The 15,701-nt window shown below is 41.3% G+C and overlaps 2 protein-coding genes across 3 annotated transcripts in view; both read left to right on the forward strand.

The window, feature by feature from the left end:
• Positions 1–182, forward strand: part of zc3h14 (zinc finger CCCH-type containing 14) — a 90,373-nt gene extending 90,191 nt beyond the window's left edge. Inside the window, exon 18 of the transcript XR_014570786.1 lies at positions 84–182. The gene's annotated coding sequence lies outside the window, so the exon portion shown is untranslated. The remainder of the gene's footprint in view (positions 1–83) is intronic.
• flvcr2b (FLVCR choline and putative heme transporter 2b) overlaps positions 1–15,701 on the forward strand; it is a 55,015-nt gene that overhangs the window by 31,221 nt on the left and 8,093 nt on the right. For both annotated transcript variants that reach the window (XM_083791027.1, XM_083791028.1), the window contains exons 5-8: positions 641–744; positions 2,949–3,059; positions 9,635–9,740; positions 11,889–12,000. In XM_083791027.1, coding sequence (XP_083647153.1) covers positions 641–744; positions 2,949–3,059; positions 9,635–9,740; positions 11,889–12,000 — 433 coding nt within the window. The remainder of the gene's footprint in view (positions 1–640; positions 745–2,948; positions 3,060–9,634; positions 9,741–11,888; positions 12,001–15,701) is intronic.

Here is a 15,701-nt window from a genome sequence, read left to right on the forward strand (position 1 = left end):
TTAGGTCCACTGGCAGAGCCTGACCAGAGTGCATGCCAGCGACTCAAGGCTGGGCACTGCACTCCCTGTTGGTGGAACCTTAGAGTATATATATGAATAGAGACGGCACCCGAGTTCTCCTCCCATCCACTTGCATTAAGTTGCTCTAAAGCGCATGAGGCGATTTCACTCCTCCTTCCGGGTAGGAACAGAGTGCATTCTGGGATGGATTGGGCCCCAAACACATGATCGCGCTGCCGTTGAACGTGCACGAACGCGCCACGAGCGTGCTGCCGTCGTGAACGTGCACAATGATAGTCAACGGAACCAGCGCGTTCATGTGTTTGGGGCCCACGCTGCAATACCACATTCGGCCACTATGTACATTTGGCCTCAGGGTTTCCTCTGGGATGCCGTCTCTATTCATATATACTCTAAGGGTGGAACGCTTGTGTCAAATTTGAAGTCAGTGGGGCAAACGGTTATCGAGTTACGTGCAACCGCACACACACACGCTCACATACACACACACACACACACACACACACACACACACACACACACACACACACACACAGAGAGATGTGGTGCATTTATAGTTGGATAACAATAAGGTAAGGTCACTAACGATGCTCCCTCCTCCTCACTCACTGACATCCAGGGGGAAGAGGTGAACGCTGGGAGGATCGGTCTCACCATCGTCATCGCAGGCATGGTTGGTTCCTTGATCTGTGGCATCTGGTTGGATAGGACAAAAACCTACAAGTAAGGCAATAAGGCATCTGGTTGGATAGGACAAAAACCTACAAGTAAGACAATAAGACATCTGGTTGGATAGGACAAAAACCTACAAGTAAGACAATAGAGAAATGACAGTCTCTTGAATAGTTTTCATTTAGTTTCAGTCACATTTTAGTCACCTGGAATGTTTTAGTGTTAGTCTAGTTTTAGGCGACAACATATCATAAGATTTTAGTCGACTAAATCTACAGTTGATTTAGTCAAACAAAATGTATTTTGATGCCGTCGTAATTATTTTCACATGCTGAAAATAGCCGATCTACAAGCCCGTCTATTTTCAGCATGCAACGAATTGTAAAATGACTCATACTGGATCTCTTGTCCACTAGTCCCTTCCTAACATTTTAGTCTAGTTTTTTATTTGTTGACAAAATTGTCAGTATATTTAGTCTTAGTTTTAGTCATCATAGCTTAGTTTTTATTTGGTTTCCATTTAGTTTTCGTCAGTGGAAAAAAGGTAGTCGACGAACATTTTCCCTCTTAGTTTTAGTCAACGAAATCGACACTGGAGTCAGTGTGTCCAGTCAGTGTACTGTAAGTAAAAAGACTGCGAGGAGCAATTCAACTAAATAAAAGGAAAAAATTAAAGTCTACTGATCCCAAGATTGCATGACAAATTTAGTGGTATATGAAATCTCTTGTAGGCTGAGCGTCGGCCAGTTACGTAAGTGACATTATTTTCTTTCTTTGTAGTTTTTCCGAGCGCTGTTTGTTTGTTTTCTCGTCCCCCCCTCGTCCCCCTCGTCCCCCCTCCATCAGCTTGCCCAATAAATAGTGGAGTGTTTATCTGCAGTTGATGCTGTTTGTCCAGCTGCTGAGACACTGTGAGAGCTGCTCTGCTGCTCTCACAGTGTCTCTATCTGTGTTGTGATAGGAGCATCCAGCCCCCAGGGAACCTGGAACTTTAGATCATTCTGACCTGAGATCAGATTCTAAAAATGTCTTCTATACATCTTGACAGTTTTCTGAAAAAGCTACGTTTCTATGTCAGTCGTTCAGTCGATTTTTCAAAAAATAGCAGACCTACAAGTTCGTAGCGCGCCACTCGGTGGCGCGCTACGAACTTGTAGATCTGCTATTTTTCAATAGCTAAAGCATAACATGATGCTATAACACCAAAATGGGTTCCCACCCAAAATGGGTTAGATCATTTAGACCCGAGGACCATTCTACATAAATCCTTGTTTTGTTTTTCTTTATGTCAGTGTGGTCCTCAAAGTTTTTCATGTCAAAAGATCCCAAAAAGATTATATGAAATTGACCGCTGACCCCCACCTGAAAATATGTTGTTCTTGTAGGGGGACCCCTCAAGCTCAACTTACGTAACTGTTACTTAGATAGCACTTTTATGCAGACTTATAGCATTCTATGTAGACGGCACTAGAATAGCATTTTATGTAAACGTAGCACTTTAAATATGTAGTTTCATGATATAGATATTCCACTGTTACGTTCTTAGCTTACGCATGATTCATGATAACTACTTTTTATGTATGCGATGTAATTGCCATGCTTTTTGTTCTTGCTTAATCGCACTGGATTAAGAGCGTGACCTGATAAATGCCTAAATTGTATTCTCTTCCATATATTCTCTATATTTTAGAAATGCACTAGAAAGATTTTTTTGTCATCGTTAACTGTACTTTATACTCAATTTCAGATGACTGATTAATTGTAAAATAAAATAAAATAAATGCAGTAATTTAATAATGATATATTTAATAGTATAATTTCATTCATGTAACATTACAATGATCCGTAATAAATATATAATAGTAATGATGTATCTTTAACCCATTTAGACCTGGGAACTCTACAAATGTCTTCTAAATCCTTTTTCAGAAAAACCCTCATGTTTCTATGTCCGTCGTTCTCATACATTTTCATGTCAAGGACCCCCAAAATGATATGTAATCGCCCTCCGACCCCCATCTGTAAATATGTTGTTCCAGGGATCCCCCCAAAAGCTCTGAAAGAATATATATTCAAACATTTGGACCATCGTAGCACGGCACTCGGAGCTTGTAGGTCTGCTATTTTTCAACAGCTAAAGTACAACATAATGCTTAAACACCAAAAGGGGTTGTGTACAGTATGTGCCTGTGTATTGTATAAAAGGGGTTGTGTACAGTATGTGACTGTGTATTGCATGTATTTGTACTTTCCAGACAGACTACACTGGCAGTTTACTTCATGTCCCTGGTGGGGATGATCATCTACACGGTCACACTGGACCTGGGATATCTGTGGGTGGTCTTCGTCACTTCTGGAGCTCTAGGGTAAGTGTGTATATCTATCTTCTGTACATGAAGACCGGCATATACTGTAGATTATACTGTCTTGATGTACAGTATGTATTTGAAACGAATACCGGAGAACTCGCCAGTTTACCAAGTCGCCGGCGCGAAAAGTCTTCATCAATGTCTTCATCGTTATGCTAACATGCGGTCTTCATCAGTGTAGTTTATGTCAAACCCACAGATGTTAGAGTTCATTTCCAAAGTGGTCAAATTATTTTGTGCAATTAAATGGTCAGCTAGACGATGATAAAATGTGAATACCAATGACAAGTAGGTCCTACCAATTCAGGATATTGTTTACTAATGACATACAATGTTTCGGTACTTTGGTGTTTAAACTTTTATCATTCCTACTTTCTCTAAACAGAAGTAAAACTAAAATGCACTAAATCGCGGCGAGTTGGTAAACTGGCGAGTTCTCCGGGTACCTTTTTAAACCGTAGGAGACTATGAGGTTGTCTACAAACGTTCCCAAACGTATTCACTAATTACCCCGCGGACCCCCATTTGAAAACACATGCCCATAAGAGACCTTTTTTTTAGCAGTTATTTTCAACCATTTTCATTTCAAGGACCCCCTAGTTTGTTATGCAACGGGCTATGGACCCCCCCCCCCCCCATGTAATGGCATTTCTATCTCTGGGACCCCCAATTTATATTGTAAAATTAACGTTAATTTAACTCAGAGTGTACAAATGGAATCCATTTGTACACTCTCAGAGTTACAGACCCCCAAGGGTCCATTTGGTTACACATATCTTGTGGTCGCCATGCTGCCACTGAGTGCCCCCATGTAGTGAGAATATGGAGAATGCATACATGTATAATCCATCCTAGTTACTTTACGTTCATTTTCTTTCATATTTTCATTTATGACAATCATTGACAGTCATCATGCTTATTTGCTTAGTTTTACCTTGACCCCACACACACATGTGCGCTTGACCCTCCACGCACGCACACACACACGCACACACACACACACACACACACACACACACACACACACACACGCACACACACACACACACACACACACACACACACACACACACACACACACACACACACACACACACACACACAATCACACACACACACACACACACACACACACACACACACACGTTAAAGGTTTACCTTTGCATTGACTGACCTTTTGTTCAACCTGCAGTGCAGATACAGTACGTACAGTATGTGGGACAAAGGTCTTCTCTCTCTCTCTCTCTCTCTCTCTCTCTCCCTTTTTCACATCCTAGACACAACATGAAAAAAACAAAACACCTCTATGCTTTGTCACAGATGATTGCACCCTTAGTTCCAACGTAGGAATTTGCCATTCATTTTTAATGATGTGTTGTAATTCATATCTGAATTCTATTCATATTGATATAATGCTATGTTGTTGTTGTCGTTTGTCGAGATGCGCTCTCGCAATGTTTTCATATTGCTGCGCATGGCGTGCATATGATATGTTTTGCATTTGAGTTGGGTGCGTGCATCCCTCACTTCTAAAAGATAATACAATTAAACAGATGCACATTTGGTTCCATTTGGACATTCTGAATCAAGGACCAGCTAGCTTCAGACCCCCTAAAATATTAAAGCTATAACATAAAATTCAACTTTTTCCCATATGTGTTTTCTATCCTCACAAATAACCAATTTTGAACAATCAGGCTTTCATATCATATCAGGTGCTTTAATAGAAATTGCTCTCAGGAACAGCTCAACTGATTTTGGCCTCATCGTGATGTCATCAATGTCACCCTACTTTGTATAATTCCTCCTTCTTCAGTCTTCAGTTCCAAATTTGCATTTCCACTTTGTTTACAATGTCCACCATTGTTGATTTTCCAAGCTGGCATGGAATGGAAACAAGCCTGGTTTTTATCTAGCATCAGTATTATAATGACTCAAATATTAAATAATATTAAAACTGATTTCAAAGTCCAGAAAGAAATGACAAGGCCTGGTTATATCAGAGTGGTGATTGAGGCTTAAACCATTAGAAATATCTTTGTTGGACATAGACAATATGATATTAAATATTAAAAGCAGTTTTAAAATGCATGTTATTTGCGCTTTAAAGTAATATTGAATGCTGAATTTCTTGTACCTGTATGAGTGAAGGACAAATTAAAGGAGAATTCCATACTAAAAGGCTTTCTTACCTTTCTTTGTAGTTGTTATGTCCCCACCAAAGAGGTCCAGGTGTTATTTTGTGCAAAAGCTCCTTATTGGCTATTTCCCCTACCATAAGCCCTAAATGAATTGCATTGAATTGAATGGGACTATGGGGTGTTGTGCTAATTTGCTTATTTCCATCGCTCAAAATTATAATTTCTTTGTATATATCCTCTCTTCATAATGTAAATAATATCCCAAACGGCACACTTTACTACTTCTTTCGATGGAAATAAGCGAACTAGCATAACACCCCATAGCCCCATTCAATTCCCATTCAATGCAATGCAATTCATTTAGGGCTTATAGTAGGGGAAATAGCCAATAAGGAGTTTTTGCACAAAAAAACACCTGGACCTCTTTGGTGGGGACGTAACAACTACAAAGAAAGGTAAGAAAGATAAGAAAGCAAAATCCAGCCGGAATCAGATCTGTGGCACATCCAGATTGGAATCTGATTTGTTTAAATTAGTCTAAACACATTGAATCCAATTTAGATCAGGTTACTGCGTTCAGACTGAGACGGATCTCCTGAAAACAGATTTTAATCATGTGGTTCGAGTCACATTTTGTATAAAGATCTGATTCCATGTGACTTGTTTGTGTTTAGACTTAAACTGTAAACTGTAAATGGGGCTTCATATATCAACAATTTCCAGTAAGTGTGAATGAACAGTGTTCAGTCAAAAGGAGCAGACCAGGAGTGGCTGCACTAAATGGCGTCGTTATGGCGTTGCATGCAACAGTTTGTGTTGTGTGTGATGTCACACCAGAATATATAAGCTGATACAGACAGACAGACAGACAGACAGGCAGGCAGACAGACAGACAGACAGACAGACAGACAGACAGACAGACAGACAAGGTGATGTTTTCTTGGACTGTTTCCAAACCAGGAACACCAGAGCTATCATGTGGAGCCTATCATGCTCCTGTAGCAGTGAGGAACAAACTTTATTCCTTTGGAGGCTGTGGAGAGATTGACGTCCATGTCTTCATCTTCAACACAGTGTCTTTATGCTGGAAGAAGTTACCTCCAGTGAGTCCTGGAAGAGGAGACGGTCACCTTGAGGTTCCATCCAGGCGCCGCGGCCACACAGCTGTGCTGGTAGAAGACACAGTCTACATCTGGGGAGGCTGGTGGGGAGGGGAGTACGGAGGGGTGTACTACAATGAGCTTTTTGCATTTGATGTGGACGCCCACATGTGGTTGAAACCCAGCAGGGTTTCTGGAGCTGTTCCAGAGGCGAGGAGGTACCACTCAGCCTGTGTGTTGGAGAAGGTCATGTTTATCCATGGAGGAGACACCAAGCTGACTGAATGGACTAATGACATGTACAAGTTGGACACCAGCACAATGGTCTGGTCTTTAATTAACACCAGTGGAACTCCACCTCCTCCTTCATGGCGTCACTCAGCCACCATCATTGGGACAAAGATGTTTGTATCTGGTGGCGTGTGGGACCTGAGCTACGGCAACACCATATCAGTGTTTGACACAGAGACCAACCTCTGGACCAACCTCTGGCTGAGAACGCCTTCTGCACAGCTTCCTCCAGAAGGATTCTACTGTCATTCAGCCTTTACCTACAATGGAGAGCTGGCCGTATTTGGTGGCACGAACAACGTTCAAGACTTCAATGATATGTGGATATTCAGTCCAGAGACCCTTTCCTGGAAGAAGGTTGAGCCCAAAGGGAAAGGCCCGGGTCCACTATGTGCTATGTGGAGTATGGGCTGTTGCATTGTGGGAGATCGTGTCGTCCTCTTTAGAGGATACAAATGCATTGACCACCCACACACTTTCGCTTATGACACTTTCATCTTAGACTTGAGTCCTAGCCTGAAGACATTATCCAAGCTAACAGTTATTCAGTACGATCTGGATCAGTCCGAACTCCCACACGACATCAGGTGGGAACTGGTGGCCATGACAACCAACAGCGTGCTCACTGCCGACGAGATCACAAAAGAATGAACAACAGCGGATACATTTTTTAAATCCAAAATGAGTTAACACAAACCATGCCACCTGCTGGACAGAAAGGGATGTGCCGGTGCCAGAGATAAGGGACAAATGAATAAGAGTAAATAAAAGTGGCCGCATGCATGTTCACATCACGTGCACGTCAGATTAAAAATACATTAAAAGAAAGAAAAAAAAAAAAAAATATATATATATATAAATAAAAAATAAATAAAAAACAAAAACAAACTTTACAACTTGGCTGCTTAATTTTTTTTATTTCTTTTCCTTTTTTTTTTACACTAGGAGGCAGGCCACTGGGAATAGTCCCGGTCCTCCCGACGGCCAAACCGGGCCTACCCTTAGAGTATATATGAATAGAGACGGCACCTGGAGGAAACCCTGAGGACAAATGGACATAGTGGCCAAATTTGACTATCATTGCGCACGTTCATGTGTTTGGGGGCCATGACACGTGAACCAATGTTTCATACGTGAACGCGCACAAACGGCACAATGATAGTCAACGACCAGCGCGTTCATGTGTTTGGGGGCAAATCCATCCCAGAATGCACTCTGTTCCTACACGGAAGGAGGAGTGAAATCGCCTCATGCGCTTTTTTTTTTTTTAATATATTTTTTATCCCACGATTTTGTAACCCATTTTTCACCCCTGTGTCAATCATCTAATGTGATCCTTGGCTCTACACATCCTCCGCCAACCTGGGGAGAGCAACGGACTTAACTCATGCTTTTACTCATACTCATGCGCTTTTGAGCAACTTAATACAAGGGTTACCTGCCTCTAATCTGTATGTTCTATGTTCTAATCTAATCTGTATGTTCTAGGTTCTTCATGACATGATACCTGCCTCTAATCTGTATGTTCTATGTTCTAATCTAATCTGTATGTTCTATGTTCTAATCTAACCTGTATGTTGTAGGTTCTTCATGATGGGCTACCTGCCTCTAATCTGTATGTTCTAGGTTCTGATCTAATCTGTATGTTCTATGTTCTAATCTAACCTGTATGTTGTAGGTTATTCATGACGGGCTACCTGCCTCTAATCTGTATGTTCTAGGTTCTAATCTAATCTGTATGTTCTATGTTCTAATGTAATCTGTATGTTGTAGGTTCTTCATGACGGGCTACCTGCCTCTAATCTGTATGTTGTAGGTTCTGTATGTTCTAATGTAATGTGTGTGTTGTAGGTTCTTCATGACGGGCTACCTGCCTCTAATCTGTATGTTGTAGGTTCTGTATGTTCTAATGTAATGTGTGTGTTGTAGGTTCTTCATGACGGGCTACCTGCCTCTAATCTGTATGTTGTAGGTTCTGTATGTTCTAATGTAATGTGTGTGTTGTAGGTTCTTCATGACGGGCTACCTGCCTCTAATCTGTATGTTCTATGTTCTAATCTAATCTAATCTGTATGTTCTATGTTCTAATCTAATCTGTATGTTCTAGGTTCTGTATGTTCTAATGTAATGTGTATGTTGTAGGTTCTTCATGACGGGCTACCTGCCTCTAATCTGTATGTTCTAGGTTCTAATCTAATCTGTGTGTTGTAGGTTCTGTATGTTCTAATCTAATCTGTATGTTGTAGGTTCTGTATGTTCTAATGTAATCTGTGTGTTGTAGGTTCTGTATGTTCTAATCTAATCTGTGTGTTGTAGGTTCTGTATGTTCTAATCTAATCTGTGTGTTGTAGGTTCTGTATGTTCTAATCTAATCTGTGTGTTGTAGGTTCTGTATGTTCTAATCTAATCTGTGTGTTGTAGGTTCTGTATGTTCTAATCTAATCTGTGTGTTGTAGGTTCTGTATGTTCTAATCTAATCTGTGTGTTGTAGGTTCTGTATGTTCTAATCTAATCTGTGTGTTGTAGGTTCTGTATGTTCTAATCTAATCTGTGTGTTGTAGGTTCTGTATGTTCTAATGTAATCTGTGTGTTGTAGGTTCTGTATGTTCTAATCTAATCTGTATGTTGTAGGTTCTGTATGTTCTAATCTAATCTGTATGTTGTAGGTTCTGTATGTTCTAATGTAATCTGTGTGTTGTAGGTTCTGTATGTTCTAATGTAATGTGTGTGTTGTAGGTTCTTCATGACGGGCTACCTGCCTCTAATCTGTATGTTGTAGGTTCTGTATGTTCTAATCTAATCTGTATATTGTAGGTTCTGTATGTTCTAATGTAATGTGTGTGTTGTAGGTTCTGTATGTTCTAATGTAATGTGTGTGTTGTAGGTTCTTCATGACGGGCTACCTGCCTCTAATCTGTATGTTGTAGGTTCTGTATGTTCTAATGTAATGTGTGTGTTGTAGGTTCTTCATGACGGGCTACCTGCCTCTAATCTGTATGTTCTAGGTTCTGTATGTTCTAATGTAATGTGTGTGTTGTAGGTTCTTCATGACGGGCTACCTGCCTCTGGGCTTTGAGTTCGCAGTAGAGCTGACATACCCGGAGTCAGAGGGAACCTCCTCCGGACTCCTCAACTGCTCAGCACAGGTGACCATGTTCTGTTTATTCATTTTTTGTTTTTTTACAAATAGAAGTAAATTGAGAAATAAGTGAGTGACAAATACAAAAAGAAACTAAAACACACACAATAACAAAACACAAACTCCAAATCAAGACAACCAAAGAACATTCAAAGCACAACAAAACAATAAAAACAATATATAAAAACTCCAATATAGTCAATATACATAGATCATGGTCACAAACATCATCCAGACAAGACAGGTTGGCCAGTCAGGCGACAGTTATACAGGTTCAATTGGGGGCACAAGTGTAAGGCGGTCAACATGAGATAGAAAAGGCACTCCAATTCAGTCAATATAAAAAAGCAGATCTCGGTCACAAACATCATCCAGACAAGACAGGTTGGCCAGTCAGCCGACAGTTAATCAGGTTCAATCGGGGGCACAAGTGTAAGGCGGTCAACATGAGACAGAAAAGGCTGCCATGTTTTACTGAATTTGGAGATTGAGCCACGCAATGTGTATTTAATTTTTTCCAATTTAAAAAAATGCAGTATGTCAGAATGATATCCAACGGGAATGTGAATGGGGGTATGTTTTTTTTCCAATACATGAGAATAAGACATCTTGCCAGAAGCGACAGAACGGGTTTAGCATATTTGTACAGCAAAGTGCAGAAAGAATACATTAAGCACAGGAATCCTAGAATCCATCTCTATTCTGGGCCTGTCCGTGACGTAATAGACAAACATCCTGCACATTGTTGACCTGCAAGGTCACAAGCAACACATTGTGAGCTCGTACTGCAGATTATATTTAGAGCAAAGAGATGTGATGTGGATGGAAAAAGAGTTGGAGGGATAGACAGACTCCTGGTGGACCCTGGTTAAAGGAGAATTCCATACTAGAAGGCTTTCTTACCTTTCTTTGTAGTCGTTACGTCCCCACCAAAGAGGTCCAGGTGTTATTTTGTGCAAAAGCTCCTTATTGGCTATTTCCCCCTACCATAAGCCCTAAATGAATTGCATTGAATTGAATGGAGCTATGGGGTGTTGTGCTAATTCGCTTATTTCCATCGCCTTTTTTTTGTATATATCCTCTCTTCATAATGTAAATAATATCCGAAGCGGCACACTTTACTACTTATTTCGATGGAAATAAGCGAATTAGCACAACACCCCATAGCCCCATTCAATTCCCATTCAATGCAATGCAATTCATTTAGGGCTTATGGTAGGGAAAATAGCCAATAAGGAGTTTTTGCACAAAATAACACCTGGACCTCTTTGGGGGGTTCTTAACAACGTTAGTTAGTTAGTTTCATTTATTGTCCACGTGTGGAAATTTGTCTTCGGTCTCAAACAGTAAAAAACAAACAATTACAACAGCAACAACACTTACACAATTATTTTCTCATGGCAAAAACGTGCAGGACAACAGTGGCAAATACATTGGAAAACAACAAATCTAGTGAGACATGGTATCATTTAGTGCCTTAATGGCGTTTGGTATGAAGGATTCTTTTTAAATGTTACGGTTAGCTCTTGGTACTTTGTACCGTCTACCAGAGGGAAGTAGTTGGAACTCCCTGCAGAGTGGATGAGAGGGGTCGTTACAAAGAAAGGTAAGAAAGCCTTCTAGCATGGAATTCTCTTTTAACAAAGTAAGTAAGCCTTGCCGAGCCATGAACCTATCACCTGTGTGAGGCAGCTTGATGTACAAGTACACCCCCTGGACATGACGCTACATGGTATATCGCAGAGACTTTACCCCCAATCCAACCCTCGATGCTGAGTGTCAAGCAGGGAGGCACTGGGTCCCATTTTTCAGAGTCTTTGGTATGACCCGGCCGGGGATCGAACCCCTGACCTCCCATTCTCAGGGCGGACACTCTAACCACAAGGCCACTGAGCTGGTGGTTAACAAACATGTCTATTTAGGGTTTAAACTTTAAGTGGTTAAAAAGATGGAGGACATAGAGGATAGACGTGGGAACAACGGAGACTCCTTGGCACACAAAAAATGCTCATAGGGCAAATGTTGAATATCTTTGCTGTGTGTGCGCGCGTGTGCGTGTGCGTGTGCGTGTGTGTGTGTGTGTGCGTGTGCGCGTGTGTGTGTGTGCGTGCACACGCACTCTTCTAGTTCTAACCCTTGCATATTTGTGCTACAGGTGTTTGGGATCATATTCACGATATGCCAGGGGAAGATCATCGACCGCTTTGGCACTCTGCAAGGAAACATCTTCCTCTGTGTTTTCCTCCTCATCGGGACAATAATGACAGGTAGAGAGACTATTTATTAATACATGTCATGGACTAGAATGAGTTAGAATAAGAATAAGTAGTATTTTTGGCGCACTATAGATGTGTATAGGCAGACGCGTCAAACGTTAACTTAAACAGTTATATATTAATGTACATACATACATACATACAAGTCACTCTTGGTTTGGAATTCTATTCACGTATTGAGGGTGGATAACATTGTAAAAGGTTGTGTTTCCACTTTTTCCCAATTAACAGTTTTGACTCCATAAAACGCTTTTATCCGCATTTTAATCAAATATTCTACGCTGCCGAGATTGTTTTATTACCTTTAACACATTCTGAACGGGAACCCATTTTGGTGTTGGCATCATGTTATGCTTTAGCTATTGAAAAATAGCAGATCTACAAGCTCATATCGCGCCACCGAGTGGCGCGATACGAGCTTGTAGGTCTGCTATTTTTGAAAAATCGAAGACACTTTTAGAATCTGATCTCAGGTCAGAATGGGTTAATAATGAAACTGTCAGGATGTAATAGACATTTTTAGAATCTGATCTCAGGTCAGAATGGGTTAATATTTGCAGCTTTCAACGACAAAAATCAGGCGAAAAATGGTCCGTCGGCTTGTTCAGCATCATGTCGTGCTTTAGCTATTTAAAAATAGAAGATCTACAAGCTCATATCGCGCCACCGAGTGGCGCGATACGAGCTTGTAGGTCTGCAATTTTTTTATTTATCGAAGAACGACTGACATTTTTAGAATCTGATCTCAGGTCAGAATGGGTTCATCAGACCAGTGTGTGTCCAGTGGAAACCTCGTATGAATCTGATCTCAGGTCAGAACGAACACGCTGACTTTATTCCAAACACATGAACCCTAGCGTCCCTATTGTCCCTATGCCGGTCAACAGAGTGTATTAGATTTAACCCATTCTGACCTGAGATCAGATTCATACGAGGTTTCCACTGCGGACACACACTGGTCTGATTAACCCATTCTGACCTGAGATCAGATTCTAAAAAAAATGTCAGTCGTTCTTCGATTTTTCAAAAAATAGCAGACCTACAAGCTCGTATCGCGCCACTCGGTGGCGCGCTATGAGCTTGTAGATCTGCTATTTTTCAATAGCTAAAGCATAACACGACGCCGACACCAAAACGGGTGCCCGTTCAGAATGGGTTAAGTTGTTAAAGGTTGACCATCCGTAGTTCTTCACCGCTACAGAGAACCGTCTGTCGCGGTCACACTTCATGCCTCACTTGGCAGGCTCGTCTAATAGAAGTTTTAAAATGCCACTTACAGTAGGTCTACTAGTGCATCACCACGGTCCATTGAGGAGATCATATTATGGTAATATGTAACTACTTATCGCTACTGAAGGCCATGAGCAGCTACTGTATAATTTACACAATGGAGACAGGATCCCCCCCCCCCCCCCCCCCCCCCCACTGAAATGCTTCTCTAATGAGGTTGTCTGCCCAAAGGTCACCTGCCAGCAGAACACTGTTTCTCAAATGTTTTAATTTAATCCATTTTAGGCGGGCACCCCTTTTGGTGTTAGCATCATGTTATGCGCGCTACGAGCTTGTAGGTCTCCTATTTTTTTTTTATCGAAGAACGACTGACATTTTTAGAATCTGATCTTAGGTCAGAATGGGGTTAATCAGACCAGTGTGTGTCCAGTGGAAACCTCGTATGAATCTGATCTCAGGTCAGAATGTGTTAAAGGACCCCCAGTTTGACAACGCAAGCCTATTTACGTGTTTGTTGCGCGCGTGTGCTCGTTTGGCGCACACGCCCCGTGACTCACCAGACCTGGATATCAATGTTTAGCTTCTTTTTTTTTTTTACGCCTGCGTTCCTCACTTCCCGTTTGAAAGACCCTTTACTGGGGGAAGTAATTTCATAATCTGTGAGCTTCGTTGGGAGATCTAGGGTTTAAGACAACAACAACAGCAGCAGCATGCTCTTTGGAGGTCTCACTGGCCCCTTTTCCACCGGTTGGTTCCCAGTGGGAACCGGTTCAGTTCTTTTTGGTTCTTAGTCCAGGAGCCAGATCTCCAAAATTGAAACGTTAATTATGAATTGAGTGTGCAAAACCATACCTAATATTAGATTGTTATCACCATGAAACTTCCCCAATTGAGTACTTACACGAAGACAATGATTTATTGTATTACAAATTTTACATTTTTTAATATGCAAATGAGGCATTATGTAGGAAAATATGCAAAATAATCGAAAATATGAAAAAGCTACTACTGTGGAAGGGTTATCATGTATTTATTTACTTGTATTGATCCTATAAACAATTTAATATAGTGTATAGTTCGTCCACAAATGTTGGACATCTGGCTCATGGACTAAAAACCAAAAAGAACTGAACCGGTTCCCACTGGGAACCAACCGGTGGAAAAGGGGTCACTGTGGGTAGCACAAGTTCTTGGAAAGCATAATTTCTTACTGGACAACAAATAGTACCAGTGTTTACTGTTGCAGACCAATTACTCCCGGCCCCATGTTGAGGACAGGTGCAGTAGATCAGGGACATGCGCCAAAAGCATTTCTTCTTTTTTTTTTTTTTTTAAGATTTGTTTTTGGCTTCTTGCCTTTATTGATAGTTATTAGTGAAGACAGACACAGGACAATGTGGGAGGGAGAGACATGCAGACAATTACAATTTACAATTTAGGCATTTAGCAGACGCTCTTAATCCAGAGCGACTTACAATAATCAAGAACAAAAGCATGGGAATACATCACATAAAAACATTTATCATAAAACATGCGTAAGCTAAGAAAGTAACAGTGGAATATCTATATTATGAGACTATACATATAAACTATATATATACTACTATGCTATACATATGTACTATGGCGTGCTATGACTATATACAATGCAATTATAGTGCCGTCTACATAACATGCTATAAGTCTGTATCAGATGCTATCTAAGTCTAAGTCTGTATCAGATGCTATCTAAGTCTACAGAAATGCTATCTAAGGGGGTATAGGGTAAGTGCTATGGGCCATGATGGAGTCTAAAAAGGTGGGTTTTCAGACTACGGCGGAAGATTGGGAGTGATGCTGCAGTTCTGACTGCAATGGGAAGTGCATTCCACAGTTCCGCAGCAAAGGTCGTCATGAACGGGACTCGGACACGCGACACGCTGTCAGGCCAGAGCCTATATTATATGTGGCAGCGTGCGGCCCCCTGGACCGGACCGCTAGGCCAGAGGGCCCCAGAGAAAAGCATTTCTGGGGGGTCCCCGGCCCAAACATATTGAGAACCCCCTGCAGTAGATGACATAGCCCACGTTTAATTTGGGGAATTTATTCAGCTTTCGTACACAGTATGTGTGTTTAACGCATTCTGACCCGAGATCAGATTCATACGAGGTTTCCGCCGGACACACACTGGTCTGATGAACCCATTCTGACCTGAGATCAGATTAAAAAAATGTCAGTCGTTCTTCGATTTTTCAAAAAATAGCAGACCTACAAGCTCGTATCGCGCCACTCGGTGGCGCGATATGAGCTTGTAGATCTGCTATTTTTAAATAGCTAAAGCATTACATGATGCTGACACCAAAATGGGTGCCCGGTCAGAATGGGTTAATCCCTTCTGGGCGCGAACCCCTTTTGGTGTTTTAAGGATTATCTAGCTATTGGAAAAATAGCTGATCTACAAGCTCATGAGCTATGAGCTTGTA

The sequence above is a fragment of the Protomyctophum parallelum genome (assembly GCF_964188405.1).
Source record: "Protomyctophum parallelum genome assembly, chromosome: 19".
In the NCBI taxonomy this organism is placed as follows: domain Eukaryota; kingdom Metazoa; phylum Chordata; class Actinopteri; order Myctophiformes; family Myctophidae; genus Protomyctophum; species Protomyctophum parallelum.